The sequence below is a fragment of the Phaethon lepturus genome, unplaced genomic scaffold, assembly GCF_000687285.1.
Source record: "Phaethon lepturus isolate BGI_N335 unplaced genomic scaffold, ASM68728v1 scaffold1254, whole genome shotgun sequence".
Taxonomy (NCBI): Eukaryota; Metazoa; Chordata; class Aves; order Phaethontiformes; family Phaethontidae; genus Phaethon; species Phaethon lepturus.
In genome coordinates this window covers 123509-139255 of record NW_010532439.1, presented here as the reverse complement: position 1 = coordinate 139255, position 15747 = coordinate 123509, and the positions used below count along the sequence as shown (strand labels likewise).

Genomic DNA, 15747 nt, shown 5'->3' with positions numbered 1-15747 from the left:
GCTCTTCCTCTTTCAACAGAGGAAGGAAAGTGAGACGGAAAATACAAAGTATTTTGATCAAAGCTTCTGCAGGACTTAAGACTGCAACCAACATCGGAGCTCCAGCTTGCTCTCTGCCATGCTGGGCCGCAACCAGTCTGGAAGACAACAGATATTTTGGTGATGTTCATTCTATGTGCTCAGTTTGGGTTTTGGCTGCTAAATAGTTGATGTCCTATGAATGCAAACAAAGTAAGCTTGGAGTATCATTACTCAGGGGAACAAGGATGATGCTTCATCGCAGCACTATGCTGCAAGATTAATGTGTAACAGTCGATCACAATAAATACACCGTAACAGCAATAACAGATTCTGCACCAGTAATATGCCTACAACAGAGACGAAGGAAGAAACCCCTAGCAAGGCTGCATTTTGTGCAGTACTTCCTGAGTGAGTTTAAGGAAAAAGCAAAACCAGCACAGATACGTAGGGCTGAGCTCAATGGCACCGAGATCCATGGGAGCAATTGCTGCTTTAACACATTCACGCCGTAATGGCACATTTCTGACACAAGAGGTACGGCAACATTTGGTGCTTGTTAATCCCATAGCATGAGGTGCTAGAGATCATCTGTGCCCTCCTTTAACATAAAGCATAGATAAAGCATGCTCCCAAGTTAGGTGCTGGGGGTTTTGGTGCACGGAGAGAGAGAGTCTGGACCTCCCAGCTGCAGCTGGCCGTTTCCAGATGACTCTGGACTGAAAACGAGGTGGTTCCTCAGCAAAGAGCAGCTGTGGAAAGATCTAGACATCCTCTGAGGACTGCAGAGGTGTCTGCCACTATGAATCACTGCCTGTGTTAAGTCACTGCTTCATCATTTGTACTGAGGTATATACATACACTCTGAATAAAATGGGTCAAATTCAGTGCTGGCAGAAATAGGCAGAGCTTCTCTGACGTCAGCCCAGCTTGGGGCATACAAAACAGTAGCTGACAATCTCCTCTTTAAAAAAAGCACGATTTTGACCTGGGTTGCACAGGCACACAAGGGAGAAAGGAGGAAGAAGAATCTGTCTCACCTGTCCTGTATGGGCTGCCCAGATCTCTACTCTGGCACAGGTTCAGAAATCACTTACTACTTTGTTAAGTTTGGCTCTAGTGCCCTAAAAGCACGTCAGTTCACCTGCTTATAGCCAAGGAAGGAGACTTACTAATAATGACTGCTGATAGTGGGTATGAGCAAACTAGTATTCCTCAATCAACTAGGGGGATAAGGGTCTTGGTCCAAGGGCTCTGGGATGCTACAGCTGTACAAACATGGCAGGAATTACACAGATGCAGAAGAGTACAGCTGCCAGGCAGCACTGCCAAAATGTGATCTAGACCAAGTACCACAAAGCAAGAAACAACAACTTAGAGCCATTACCACTGGCCCACTGCCTTCTTATACCCCAAAAAGGAACCATCGTGGGAGAGTTACAGCCCCAATTTATGCGACATAGCAAAGGAAACTATATGGCAAAATTTGACATAGATCATTGCTGGTGCCACCATTGTCATATGCTATTAAAATGGATAATGATCAAACTGGGGAGTTTAATAAAACAAGAGCAAGGGACAGAGGATGCTTCAGAAGCGAAAGTGTAGCAACATCTCAAAAAGCCAGAGAGATGAAGGAGTTAAGGAAAAGGACATTTAACATGTACAGACAAAAAGCAGTGAAGAGACAGATCAAAAATGATCGGGAACTACAAGTACAGAATAGGAGAACACAGCATCACTTTTAACACTGGGGAAAGCCACCTGGGAAGATGGTACAGCACACAGACCAAGCAGCAACATTTCAACATGGAAACTGAAAAATAAAAAACCCCCCACCTCCAATTCCATCAAGAATCAACCCTAAGCCACCACAGCACTGGATTTGCTCCAAAATCCTCTTTCATACCATTAACTGCATAACTTTGACTCCAACAGGAGCAGAAGGTCTCTGCTCTGTATTACACTATGTACAGGGATGCTGCTCTGTCACAGACACCATCCAGAATCACACACATTAAAGGATGCAAGATAAAAAAGGAGGAACGGAATAGGCACCCAGGCTTGACTCACTTAAGGCTTCTTAACTTTGTGCTGCAACAAATACACTGTCAAGCTATGAAGAGGTGGGAAAGGGGTGGGAAGAAGCTTGAAAAATAAGGTTGATGAGGAATGGTTAAGTCAGCTAAATATATAGGGTCACTTTTTAGAGTTGTGAAACTGTGCCTGCAAAGCAAAGGAAGGCAGCGAAACCGCAAACAGAGCTGGAAACCTCCCCAGCTGCACAGTCAGTTCATGGCCCTTTTGCCAAGAAGTCTTTGCGATCTTTCCAATCGCATAGGAGGCTGACATCGGCCCGATGGTGGGATGTCCCTCCAAGGCCACCTTGGTTTGTTGCCAGATTCTGCCGCCTGCCAGCACTCACACAGGTCACCCTTTCTCCAAGACCTCACACCGCAGAATAGGTGCTTTTTCATCAAAGGGGCAGCGAAGACTGACAGGAGGAGCAGACGACCACGGGGGCCAATGCTCTTCTCCCCCTCCTCTCCATGAGGACAGTCTCAGGATGGTAAGACATCACCAACCCGGGTGCTAGCTGGGTCAAGTGAACTTCAAGTTCCCCCAGAGGTGGTACAGTGACAACAGCAGAACTGGCCAGCATCCTTCAAGGGTGACAACCTCTCTCAAAAGGTGGAGGCCATTCCGGATTCCCTATTTAGTAATCTGTGGGGCTGGGCAGGCTCCTTGGCACCACCACCGCTGTATACATGCTCCCAGTCCTGGAACTGAGAAGTAATATGCTTGAATTAATAACGTATGTTAATCACAGTTCACATGCTCAACAGCAGATCCACCCCTCTAATTCAGGAGTTCAGTCACACAGCCTGTGAAGTCCTTAGCTGGGCCCTCCCTAAGCTGGGCCCTTTCCTTGAATCAAGGAAACAATTGCCTTTATAAGCAAAAGAAAAGTTAGAAACAGGTGAAATCTTTTTGACTTTATATTTGTAGCAAAGTTGTGACCACATTTTTAAACTTACAATGCAATACAATTTTCTCCAAGTCCTCTTTAATTCCTCACAGATATTGCTTTCACAACAGTTATCTTCAAGATCATTACAGTGTTGCTACTGCACATAATTAACTTTATTGTGGCTTTATATGGGGGATGCCATTGTAATATTAATTATTTGCAAACGGTCACTGTCAAATGCTGCATGGTGACCATGACACTCTATCATCCTCCAAAATACTCAAACCTCTGAAAGGAGTCAAAGATAATCTTCTTCATTTAAAATGGGTCCTTGCAGTACAGCAAATTATTTTTCCCAAACTCACATTATGAAAACATAATGCAGCACTTCTACAGCAACGGTTCAAATGCAAGGGTTTTTTTTCTCATTTTCACTCAGACTGGCTAAGATAGGGTCTGTGCAGATCTTTAATAAATTACTTGTGGCTTGAATGAATTTGGGAAAACGGATGATTCAAAGGCAAAGTGTTTCCATCGTAACTGGTAGACACAGCAGCTCTCATTACATAGCTTTTTAATTATTTGTTCTTTGGGAGGGGATTATTGCTAGTCAGTAGCAGACAATTTAGGAAAAAAAAAAAGCAATGCTCTGTAAATGCTACAAAAGAAAAGTAACAGCATCCTAATCATGTTCTAAGTTCTACGTGCCAACATAGCATGCTAATAGTTGATATAAAATAAATGGGGTGGTGACTATGATGAGCAGCAGGACAAACGTTCCCCCTCCACTGAAAGGAACAGATCATCATCCTGACAGCCAAGCACCAAAACCATGTTTGTCCACCTGGGACTCAATCACCAGCCCTTTCAATTAAAAGAATAATAATATATTAATTAAATCCATCTTTTTAGCTCTGTGGAGTTTACTCAGTCTGTCTCTGTCCTAAATATGAATGAGGTCTTGAGTCAGAAATTATAGTTCAGCTGGCTGGAAGTCTGGAAGGAGTCATATTTTAGCCAGCAATATACATGCATTTGCAATGCTGAATTTCTTGGGGTCAGGGATCACAGTTTTGATCTGGGTATGCACAGCCTGTAGCACAAAAGGGTCCTGCTCCTCGCCTGGGGCTCTTCAGTGAGACTACAGACACAAACGGCGATAGCAGGAGCAGCAGACGATTTGATTTAAATTAGTAAGCACTCTTTTTTCCAATGTGATGCTTTAAAAGGGACTATAATGTTGATACTAATAGGATTGCAATATAAATACTATACTGAGACAATTAATTTGCATTTTCAGTTTTGGAGAGAGGGAAACTTAAGCACAAACATGTTGATCAAAGTGATGAAGAGCACTACTTTTTAACACAGACATAAAATATCTCCATTTACTTTAATGAGGAGCCAAATTAAGACAAGAATGGATATTTATTAGCCAACACCTATTCTCGTCAAAGGCCTAAGAATAAATTAGTTATATGTATAGGAAAATAAATTTAAAAAGTGATGTGACTATCAAATCAAGACACAAATGTGTATTTCAGAACCAGTCCCATGTATATAGGCCAGGAACCACGTTCAAAATTGAACCTGACTTCAGATTTTGAACAAGGCCAACATATCATAGGAAAATCTGGGTACAGATTAATCTTCTACCTAAACAGATAGCACAAGTTTTCATTAATGAGTGGAAGCCAGTATGTTATCTATATCCCGACTATTGTATTCAGGAATGTATATAGAGACGGAGCATATGAAACACTGATGAACTTGCTTGCAATGGAAAAAAAAAAGAAGGTTGGATCTTAAAGCCCATAAAAATACAAGTGTGTTCTGTCCTGAAGTGAAGGAGAACATAAGGGCAAGGCCCTCCCCTTCAATAATTTTTTATTATGATTGTCTTCAAGCAGCCAGTTGGCAGGAGAGGTTGAGATTCACCTCAGGAAACCCATGCTTTACCTTTTAAGTAATAAAATCTCCTTCATCCACTGGCACCATCTGCCCAAGGGACTGCTGGAGTTGTCTACTGCTGGACTGCTACTTGTCAAGTAGCTTGTTTGCTACTGCTTGCTGGTTTGTAATTTTTGTGTCTAATTACAGCAATAGCCATGGCTGGTGGTAAAGGATTAGTGAAAATTTGTGGGAAGCACAAGGACATTCAAGGAGCTAGGCAAACACCAACCGTCTCTACTTAAAAGTGGCTGTATCTAATTAAATAGCAGAATTTCTTAGCAATTTTTTATTCTCCCCCTCTCTCCAGAAACTCAACCCCTTACCCAGTGCATTTTAAGCGATAGCAGAGAGCAGTGGAAATATTTTTCTGCCTTCAAATCTCTATTCATTAAAGTCTATTTATATTTTCATGCTCTGGTACAAGCACAGGATTTCCATAAATAAAACATTAAATGCAACTCTTCCTCTTTCACTTTCAAGTTAGAACTACTTACTTGTGGTATAGTATTAAGATGACATGGCAAATGGTATAGACTGCTCGGAAAGAACAAAATAGCACATCTTCCCTTTATGTTTCTGTACTTTTCTCTTTCCACAGTCTTAAGAAAACTCTCTAGAATGAGCCAAGGTTGCTCCCATGTTAAATAAGCTTCACTCTTGAGGTTGATAATCCTATTTTCCTAGAGCACATTCATTAAGAGGGATGGTCCCAGACAGAAAAGCAGACTTAGATATTCTCAGGCCAAGGCTAATTGGAAATTAGGACTGATTTTCAATTACAGACGGGTTTTCAAAGGCACTCAGACACTGCACTTGCCCAGAGACCTTTCTGGATCAGAGCTGTAAATGCAACTCAGAGCCCTGGGTGAGGCTGCAATGGGGCAGCAGCGGTGGGAGCATATGGGACAGGAGGGTTAATAAACACCATCCCTTGCTGCAGCAAGGTTTGGATCCGTCTATGCTTTCAGTTTGAATTTACTCATGACCTGTTAACATCCACATATTCTTGTGTCCACACTGCCCTTTAAATATAGTGTATTTTTCCTCCAGCGGTGTTTACTCCTGAAGTATTTCTAGAGAAGAGCCACACAGTCCCTCAGCACCCACTTTGCTCAGCTGAATAAGCCACTTTCTTCTAGTCTTCCTCCATGAGAACATTTTGTCATAACTCAAATCTGGGGTTGCCGGTTTCTCTGTACCTGCTCCAATGTGAATATTTTCTTGACCCAGACACAGGATTTGCAATTCCACATCACTCCCTACCACTTCCATGTAAAGAGGCACCAACACTTTCCTGCTTCTACTGGAAATAACTCCCTCAATGCATCCTCAAAATGCATTTGCTATTTTCATGGCTAAGGAAAAAGCTACTTTTGTGGTTCACAATCATTCTGAGATGAAATACCGCACTACAGTCTTTACCACTCCCTTTCCAATATACCGTAGTGCATATATAGTGTATATGTTACATATACACTGCAGTATGTATTTTTTTAATTAATCTCCACATGTTTGCCTTCCTTTTGTGGAAAACTGCGTTTCATCCCATCCCATTTCTTTTGTCCCAGCCCTCAAGGTCATCCACTTTTTCCTGGATCATTTCCCGAACATCCTCTGTCAGGACAATGCCTCTCAGCATCGTGGCATCAGCAAATTTTAACTACATGAGTACACTGCTCAGATTTGTGCCAAAGCGCTTTCTGAAAATTAAAAAAGACCAGTTTTTAAGATGGAGAGCTGAAGAACTCTGCTTGTAACCCAACAGCAGCCAACCCAGCCCTTCCCACCTCTCTTGAAGGCGGCCTCTGCTCACTTTCCAATTCCTTTACTAATCCCCATCTCCATCTTAACTAATAGCACCCTGCATAGATGCATCAAATCATTCACTCAAGTCCAAATAGATGAAATCTACTGAATTTCCTTGGGGTAGAAAATCAGTTATCTTATCAAAAAGTTATTAGATTAGTCTGCCAAGATCTATCTTTAGAAAATCTGTGTCACATTTTATCCCATTTTTCCTTCAACAACATGTCTTTAATCAGTCTTTGCTTGAAAAAAACATTTGAAGGCCTTGCACTAACAGGCTGGAATTTTCCTCAGATCGTTTTTCATCCTTTTCAAATGTTGGCCACTAGTATTATTAATGCTTAGAGTTATGGCACCACTCTGGGCTTTGTTAAAAATATTTCCCTCTGACCCTCTGATTTTGTGAGCTCTTTCTCATCACTGGGATAGAGGTTATCTGGTCACCCCAATTTGAGTGCATTAAGCTGCATAATTTGCTCGCCTTTGGATTATTGTTTTTCCATTTTCATAACCTTGTTGCTATTATTTATCATTTTTCCTTGCCCTTCAGGATTTTCTTCCTGAAAACAGAGGCAAAGTATTCACTCAAGTGCTTGGGTGACGGCCTCTTTTGGCACTCATGCACACCTCTTACAAGTGCCTCCTCAGGGCCAGCGCTTACAGGGACCCGTTTCACCTCTGCATCCCAGGGAGAGAGGAGAAAAATGTACATGTCCGTGGTCAGGAGCAGAGACAGGACCCAGACTCACTGCCAGTCAGAGAAGAAAAGGGGTGTTTGCTGCGTTCACTACACGTGGGCCCAGCATCCACAGGGAACCCAGCCATAACTCAGAAATGCCTCTGAAGTGCGTGAGCAAGCAATTGGAGGGATCAAGTTATCATGGCTCTACACCGCTGTAAGGCGCAAGATCCGTCCTATCGGCTTTCGGTCCCACCAGCTCTGCTGCCACCAGCAGCAATGCTGCCACCTCCAACTAAATTTGACTAGAATGTTAAGGGAGGGCTCTGACCACACCAGTAGGGTCGGCATGCAAAGCCCACTGCCCAGCTCCGTCTTCCAGTGTTCCCCCAACAACCAAGGACTGCAAACAAGGGACTGCAACGCCTCGCACCAGCACCCTGGTGGTACCAGAGCCCAAGGGGTCTCCATGGGCTGCACAACAATATGGGATGGGGCAAGAAGAAAACAGATGCCTGTGGGACTCCACCCATGAGAAGCCCGGTAACAAAAATGCCACTTCCCATCGCTGCCCTTTGAGTACAGCTGCCAAAAAGGACTTCAGACCTCCTTATAGAATTGTCCCAGGCTCCTCCTGCCAACACCTGCCACTTGTGGCCCATGGGGGATTGTAATGAATGCCACAGGGAGCAATCTCACTTCTCCACCGTACAAGAGAAAGGCATGAGCCTTTCCATCTATGAATACGAAGAAGCCACTCCTCAGGACAACTAAACTCAGCTTCTCCTCCAAATCTCAGCCAGGAGCTTCACAGCCTGCTGGGCAAGGAGATGGAGGACTAATGAGCATGAGAAGGCTTCCACACACACCTGTGGCTGCAGAGAAATGCCCTGCCTCCCTCACGAGCAACACTTCTGGAGGATCTCAGTGCTGTGGGGCCACATTCAGCATTCCTCTTCATCCAGGGGCCAGGAAGGTCCCTTGGACACAATGTGAGCTAGGTCAGCCACCCACAGGCCACTCCTTCCCCAGCCAAGCTGGGGGTCAGACATACAGCTGGGATGTTTGGGGTTCAGGAGCCAGAACCTCATCCTTGGCCAGTGCAAGCTGGAGTCTCCTGGAACACCTCCCTCTGGGATCATAAAGGTTGGAAAAGACCTTTAAGATCATCAAGTCCAACTGTCAACCCAACACCACCATGCCCACTAAAGTGAAATTAATAAATTAGGAATAAAAATGAAATCCACGAATCCAAATCAAAGCACAGCACCTGCATCACTCCATGTATCACTTTCTAAAGAAGTAGGGAGTGAAGACGTTGCCCACCTGATTCCCTTCAGCACAGCGCAGAGCCCTTCTCGGGGGCCAAGGGACTGCTTGCCAGGCCCAGAAACACCCAGGAAAAGCAGCTTTCCCCAGAGAAGCCAGACAGGGAATGACTTGGATTCAAAGAGGTCTGAGGCAATGCTGAGGGTAGAAGAAAATACTTCAGACATAACATGGGAACTGCCTTTTGTAGAGGGGATTTGCACTCTCATCTCCAAGACTCTGGATTTTTCTTCAATTTTTGCTGCTTCTGGATATCAGAATGAACATATGCGCACACACACATACATTCACACCCCAGACTATATCCTTCGTTTAACCTCTGACTGGCCAGAAAATAGCCCTTTATCCAGTCAGGTGCAAGTAACAGTCCCCCGCATGACATTACCACCTCTCTCGGGTCAGTTTGTTCCAGCACCTTTACATCCTCCAGGATTGCCATGATATGTTGCAATCAGAAATGAAGCCACTGACCCTGATAAAAAGCATGGCAGCCTTTCTGCTGGGCAATACAGGATGCTCCTCCCTTGCTCTGTTTCTCTGCCGTCAGCCTCCAGTCCCCAGATGTAGTCCTCCATTAGCAATCCTCCCCAGCACACCTAACACATTGTTTTTTGTTTTATTTTAAAAACGAATGTCCTACAGAATGGAGGAAAGAAAGACAGGCAAAGAGCTTCTTTCGTTTAGGTGGACCAGGTGGAAAGGTACCCCTTGCAGATGCGATGATAACGAGCGGCCAAAACCAGGCATCTGTTTGCAGCCAGCCAGACCCAGTGCAGACTGAGAAGTGATGCTACCTTACTGCAGCAGAAAGGCAGTTCAACACAGTTTTTACCAGTGTCCCCCTTTTTGGCCACAAATTACCTTCGTCTCTGATGCCTTCATTAATAAAAGGTCTAGAGCAGAGAGCAGAGCACCCATCTTCACCAGATTTATGCCAGCAGAGAGCTACTGTGCACACAGTTCTCCACTGACTACATCCAGCTGCCTCAGGTGGCCCAACAGGGCCTGGGTACAGGCAAGGCTTTATTCAAATCTGGTCTCCCACTACAACAAAAAATACTTTGGACACAACTTGGGCTTCCATCTCAGCTAGCTGTTGTGCATACAGCAGTCAATCCACCTGTGAAACCGACTTCCTTGCAAAAGATGGAGACAACTGCTCTACCTAAATCTTCCACTCTGGGGGCAAGGTGAGTATTTATATCCCTGCTCATCTCCCAAGGCTGGGGAAAGGGAAGAAACCTTCTGGCATGTCTGCTACTGTAAAATGAAGGGAGATTAGGAAGGAGACAGGCAGGCCCTGCCTGTTCCCAGCTTCCCTCACTCCTCTACCCAAAGCAAGAGCAGCTCCTCTTTCAGGAGATGAAAACATTGCAAGAAATTAAGGCAATGGGTTTTTTAAAAAAGATCAGAAGAGGGGAGAAAAAGAGGAAGTATTGGAATGAAAGGCAGGAAGAAAGCAGAGATGATTTACAAAGCCACATATCGGGAACCTTACTGCTGGAGTATGTGATTGTGCTGGGAAGTGTCACACGAATCTGCTGGGAGACCTCCACGCTGCAGTTCAGATAAGAAACTGAACATTTGTTTTTTATCTGAACTGATCCTGAACTTCATAGCCTTTGAGATCCTGCCAATCTCTCTCTCTCCCCCACTCCCCATATGCATGTTTTTCCAGTGTGGAAGCTGATTTTGCTTTATGCATTTGCAGTGACAGGTCATGAATCAACACTGTGGAATGATGCAATATCACATGGGATGATAGGAACTTTTGAGTTCAGGTCTCTATATTTTAGGGACTCAAGAAGACTGCTAAGAAAAGCCTAGAAATTGAACCAGTTTCAAGGTTCTACTTATTAAGCCATTTCTATAAAAGTCACAAAATATATCTAGCAAACGCATTTAAAATCCTCCAGCTGTCATCCACCACACAGCTTATTTGAAAAGCCATCCACTGCAAAGTTGTTGCATTTTTCTCCCCCTCCCAGTGTTTGCATTTATAGAATTGATGCTTGCTGAGGACTTGATAGTTGGAAACCCTCCCTCCCTAATGCGGAGGCACGAAAGGCTGGTACTCAGCTTAGTTGAAAATGGTATATGCTGAGGGTCTGCACTGAATACAGATAAAAAATTACTAGCTGCAAGGTTTCAAATTAACATCCTGATGCTTCACATTATTCTTCAGAAAAGCTCAGTCCTTCCTTTGATCTCAGGATTACGGGCAGCAGGGGCCTGATTCACAGCTACGTAAAGAACCTGCTGCGCTACGCTGGCAGTAGGCACAGACCTTGAAATAAAACCAAAAGTACATGGACACTCATTTGCAGACCTCTGACAGCACAGGAGAGTGAGATCTTAATTTTGGGACATCAGGGGGTGAATTGGGTCCCTGCAGTCAAATAAGGGCATATCACAAAGTCTGGTCTCTCTAAAACCCAGGACTTGTCTCAGGAATTATTTTCTTTTCATTCCCACCTGATTAATCCCAGGCTGTGCTCTTCAGGCCTGTTCCTTGCCTCCCTTGCAAAACAAGCAGGATAACAGCTATCACATACAGTCTTGATGAATTATTGATGGCAACTTTAAACTAAATGCTTATTTGTTCTTCATAATTAATAAATTTTTATGCAGCATAATACAACTTACCCCAACTTCAAACGATTTTGAAACTCCTAGAAAACTGTCTAGCAGTTGATGGCCTATACACACTGACAAAATGGTATGGTGTGTTTTTTTTAATCCACAAATAACTGTATCTACCTTCATTTTTAAGACAGAGGTTGTAGAGTAGAAACATTATTGCCTTATTTGCAATCCCACCTAAATACTGGAACAGGGATTAAATTAAATGTTAGGTCTTCAGAAAGTGCATAGTACTTATAAATCCTGACATTTCAGTAGGGATGCAGAACATTGCAGTTCTGGAAATGAGGTGCAAGATGGTCACACCAAAGGGAAGCAATTACAGCCAAGATTTGAAATCTGAAACGCTCAAGATTTTACTTTCAAAATTCAACATATTTCTTCAGTTAAGAAAAACCTATGCAGATCTTGAAGTAACGTAGTATGCTCTCTGGTAAAAGAGCATGTCAAGGCCAGAGTCAACAGAAGGCAGCTGCTCCGATGCAGGCTGTCCCAGCTAATCATGTAGATCATCCCTCTGCTTTCTGTGTTGCAGGAAAGAATGCACCTACTGCTGTATGAAGAGGCAAACTGCTGAAAATTAGGTTTTATGTACAAATTTGTGAAGCAACAGCAGTGAGTAATTTCTACTTTGGCAGATTCAGAATGCCTTTTCATATGAAAATCAAACAGCCCTTAGATCATGCTTTTATACATGTACATAATGATAAGGCAAAACAGACACTAAAAACATATTCTGGCAATAAATATTTTAAGACTTCATTAGAAAACCAAAAGGTCATATCTCATACATGAAAAACTCAAATTCTCTCGGCTGACATTTACAACTAATTTGAACCAACATTAGCATGAAAAATACAATTTTACTGCAAGAGGTAGTCTTACCTATAAGTTTAAATGTGCCCTTTAAGCATTAATGCTGAAAACAAAGCACTGAAAAATATCTGCAGCCCTGCCAATTTCATCTCAGTATTTTATAGCAAAGCCACGTGAAGCAGACAATTAGCAGAAGATTTCAGCCCCTCATTAGCAAGCAGAACCTAATATTAAGAGTCAAAAAACCACCACCATATGAGCTCTGACAAGCAGATTACGGGCTCGATCCAGCTGTGAGATATTCAGGCACCTATTACCATGCAACCGGCTGCTCCACGGCTGTGAGCAAATACCAGGAGCTGATTTTGCAATGCACGCAGCGACGAGCCCGAGCATCCATGCACCTCTCAAGGCAGTAACAGAGCCCTCTGCCTGCCTGCTTGCTGTCACTAGGAAAGAGAGACACATTTTGCACAGAGCAGCCCATTTTTTTTTGTGCACTTACTTTAACTGTCGAGGCTCGCAGTCAACTCCCGGCAGTAGGAGCCTTGCTGCCTGCCGTACGTCATCGCTGTCCACCGAGAAACTGCGACGGTGCCCCGCGTGAGCCACGGCAACCCGTATCCACTCCATCAGGGGAGGCAGCACAATGAACGGCCTGGGAAAGCACACAGGCATAAATGCTACAGTACACCAGCATCAAAATAACAGGTATACAGCGAGAGGGTGGGTGTGGGTGGGTGTGCACGTGTATGTGTGTGTGAGAATATATATTTATATATATACACCGAGAGAGAGAGAGAAGGAAACAGGGAAAACAAAAGCATATGAGAACAAACTGGCTCGGCAAATTTCAAACAGGTCTAAATCAAGATGTCTCACCCTGTCTCTGGAGCAGGATTATTTGAAGAGTGAGATTTATGAGCCACGCTCATTTACGGGGCTCCTGTGAGGTCAGTGCACCCCAGCTGGCGAGTCCCGCCTCCCCCCTGCCATCCTTTGCACGGTGTATCCCAAAAAGAGGGCAGGAGCCTTGGCACAGGACCATGTCCTGCTCTGGCTGACACGCTGGGCTGGGTACGCTCCCCAGCTACTTTGCAACAGGGACAGGGGAACAAACCAGGGCAGACAGAGAGGATGCCCCCACCCCAGGATGTCAGGGATGGAGAGGTGATGTGTGAGGAAGTCTCCAGCATCTCCTACCGATGCAATGTGCACCTCATGCTCCGTGCTGAACGTGGGGACCTTTTCAGCTGATCCCACTGTATTATTGAAGTTATCATTGCATCCATTTTTGAGTATTATTGAGGTTATGATTGCAGACATAACATTGCATGCATTTTTAAAAAACGTAGCACGGAGGACCCTGGGAACTAGCGATCTGTCAGCCTCACCTCTGTGCCTGGGACAAACATGGAGCAGATCCTTCTAGAAGCTATGCTAAGGCACATGGAGGGCAGGGAGGTGATTTGAGACAGCCAGCATGGCTTCACCAAGGGCAAGTCCTGCCTGACCAACCTAGTGGCCTTATATGATGGAGTGACCACATCAGTGGACAAGGGAAGAGCTATGGATGTCATCTATGTGGACTTCCATGAGGCCTTTGACATGGTCCCCCACAACATCCTCCTCTACACTGAACAGAAATGGATTTAATGGGTGGACTGTTTGGTGGATGAGGAATTGGTTGGATGGTTGGGTAGAGGTATCCAGAGGGTAGTGGTCAATAGCAATATGTCCAGATGGAGATCAGTGACGAGTGGTGTCCCTCAGGGGACCAGTACTCTTTAATATCTTAATCAATGACATAGACAGTGGTATTGAGTGCACCGTTGGCGAGTCTGCAGATGACCCCAAGCTGAGTGATGCGGCTGACAGGCCTGAGGGACAGGATGCCATCCAGAGGGACCTGGGCAAGCTCAAGGAATGGGCCCATGTGAACCTCACAAGGCCAAGTGCAGGGTCCTGCACCTGGGTCGGGGCAAACCCCTGGTGTCAGTACAGGCTGGGGGATGAAGGGATCAAGCCCCGCTGAGAAGAACTTGGAGGTACTGCTGGATGAAAAGCTGGACATGAGCTGGCAATAAGAAAGATGGGGACAGACTTTTTAGCAGGGCCTGTAGCAATAGGACACGGGGTTATGGTTTTAAACTAGAAGAGGGTACATTTCAACTAGATATAAGGAAGAAATTTTTCACAAGAAGGGTGGTGAAACCCTGGCACAGGTTGCCCAGAGAGGTGGTAGATGCCCCATCCCTGGAAACATTCCAGGCCAGATTGGACAGGGCTCTGAGCAACCCGATCGAGTTGAAGATGTCCCTGCTCATTGCAGGGGGGTTGGACTAGATGACCTTTAAAGGTCCCTCACAACCCAAAGCTTCTATGATTCTATGATTTGCGAGCAGCATCAGAAATCAGACTGTTTCATTTCACTTTTAGCGGTATCAAACCACTACACCTTTGGGTACCAGCTCTTCTGTCACTTGAGAGAAAATACACAAAACCGCACCCCAAAGTAGGCTCTGGGACACAGCCCCCACTTCAGCTAAGCATGGACACAATCAGAGACATGGTCCTTCACTCCACAACACCTGGACAGGCCCATGTCTTAGCAAGGGCTGCCCAAGCCTTAGGTGAAGCACACAGCATACAGTTTGCCCCATCTATGCTAAAAATTATTTGGGGACCAAGAGAAAAATGCCAAACCTTAAATAAGAACCATAGAGGCATGTCCTAGTTTGGAGATAGAAATAATAAAATATCTGCAGCGGAACATCTTGGAAGGCTGCTGCCTGGTAGGTCAAGGTGGACAAAATCCCCAGAGCAATGCAGGCTGCAGCAACTGCCCTCTCATCCCCAATAAGTTTTTCTGCCCACTTCATCTCCTAGCTGGGGTGTCCAAAATGGGTGTCTCCTCTACAGCTGAACACAGGAGACAAAGTCTGTGTGGGGAAGGGATGAAGAAGGGTAGAAGAAATCCCTCTTTATAAAAATATACTATAAAATTCCAAAAAATTGTAAAATCATTAAAAAATAACAAATCTGGCCAAAAGCTACTTGAAAACTATACTGAAAGTGCTATGCCTAATCAGGACTGCTGAAAACGATTTAGATACTGTGAAACTGTTTCATCCACACTGTGAAGTAGATACAATAGCTAAGGAATGTTAACCGAGATTGCTACAATATTAAATTAAAAAAAAAAAAAAGGAAGAAAAAATGAAACTTGTAAATGACTTCTGTCCTCAAGGAATGTCTGTAATTAACCTCCTCTTACCTTCTTCTGAATCTTTTTCCTTTGTCTCATTTCCTATGTGGATCCCTTTCCCCTCGTCTTTAACTGTATATTCCCATCTTCCCTCTGTTTATTAGCTCAGTATATCATCCTAATATTGGAAATGTTCCTTTTAGTGCAAAATTACCCCCTACTTCTGCTCCCTTCACTTCTCCTGCTCTTTTTCATTTGATATTGCTTTCCCTTACTTGCCTTCCCTTATGTGGTCCCTTTTCTTGGAAGGAAAGAAAAAAAAAA

General features: G+C 44.3%; 1 protein-coding gene across 1 annotated transcript in view; it reads right to left on the bottom strand.

The window, feature by feature from the left end:
- BTBD11 (BTB (POZ) domain containing 11) overlaps positions 1 to 15747 on the bottom strand; it is a 141697-nt gene that overhangs the window by 38516 nt on the left and 87434 nt on the right. Inside the window, exon 5 of the mRNA XM_010284813.1 lies at positions 12721 to 12873. Within this exon, the coding sequence (XP_010283115.1) occupies positions 12721 to 12873 (153 nt within the window). The remainder of the gene's footprint in view (positions 1 to 12720; positions 12874 to 15747) is intronic.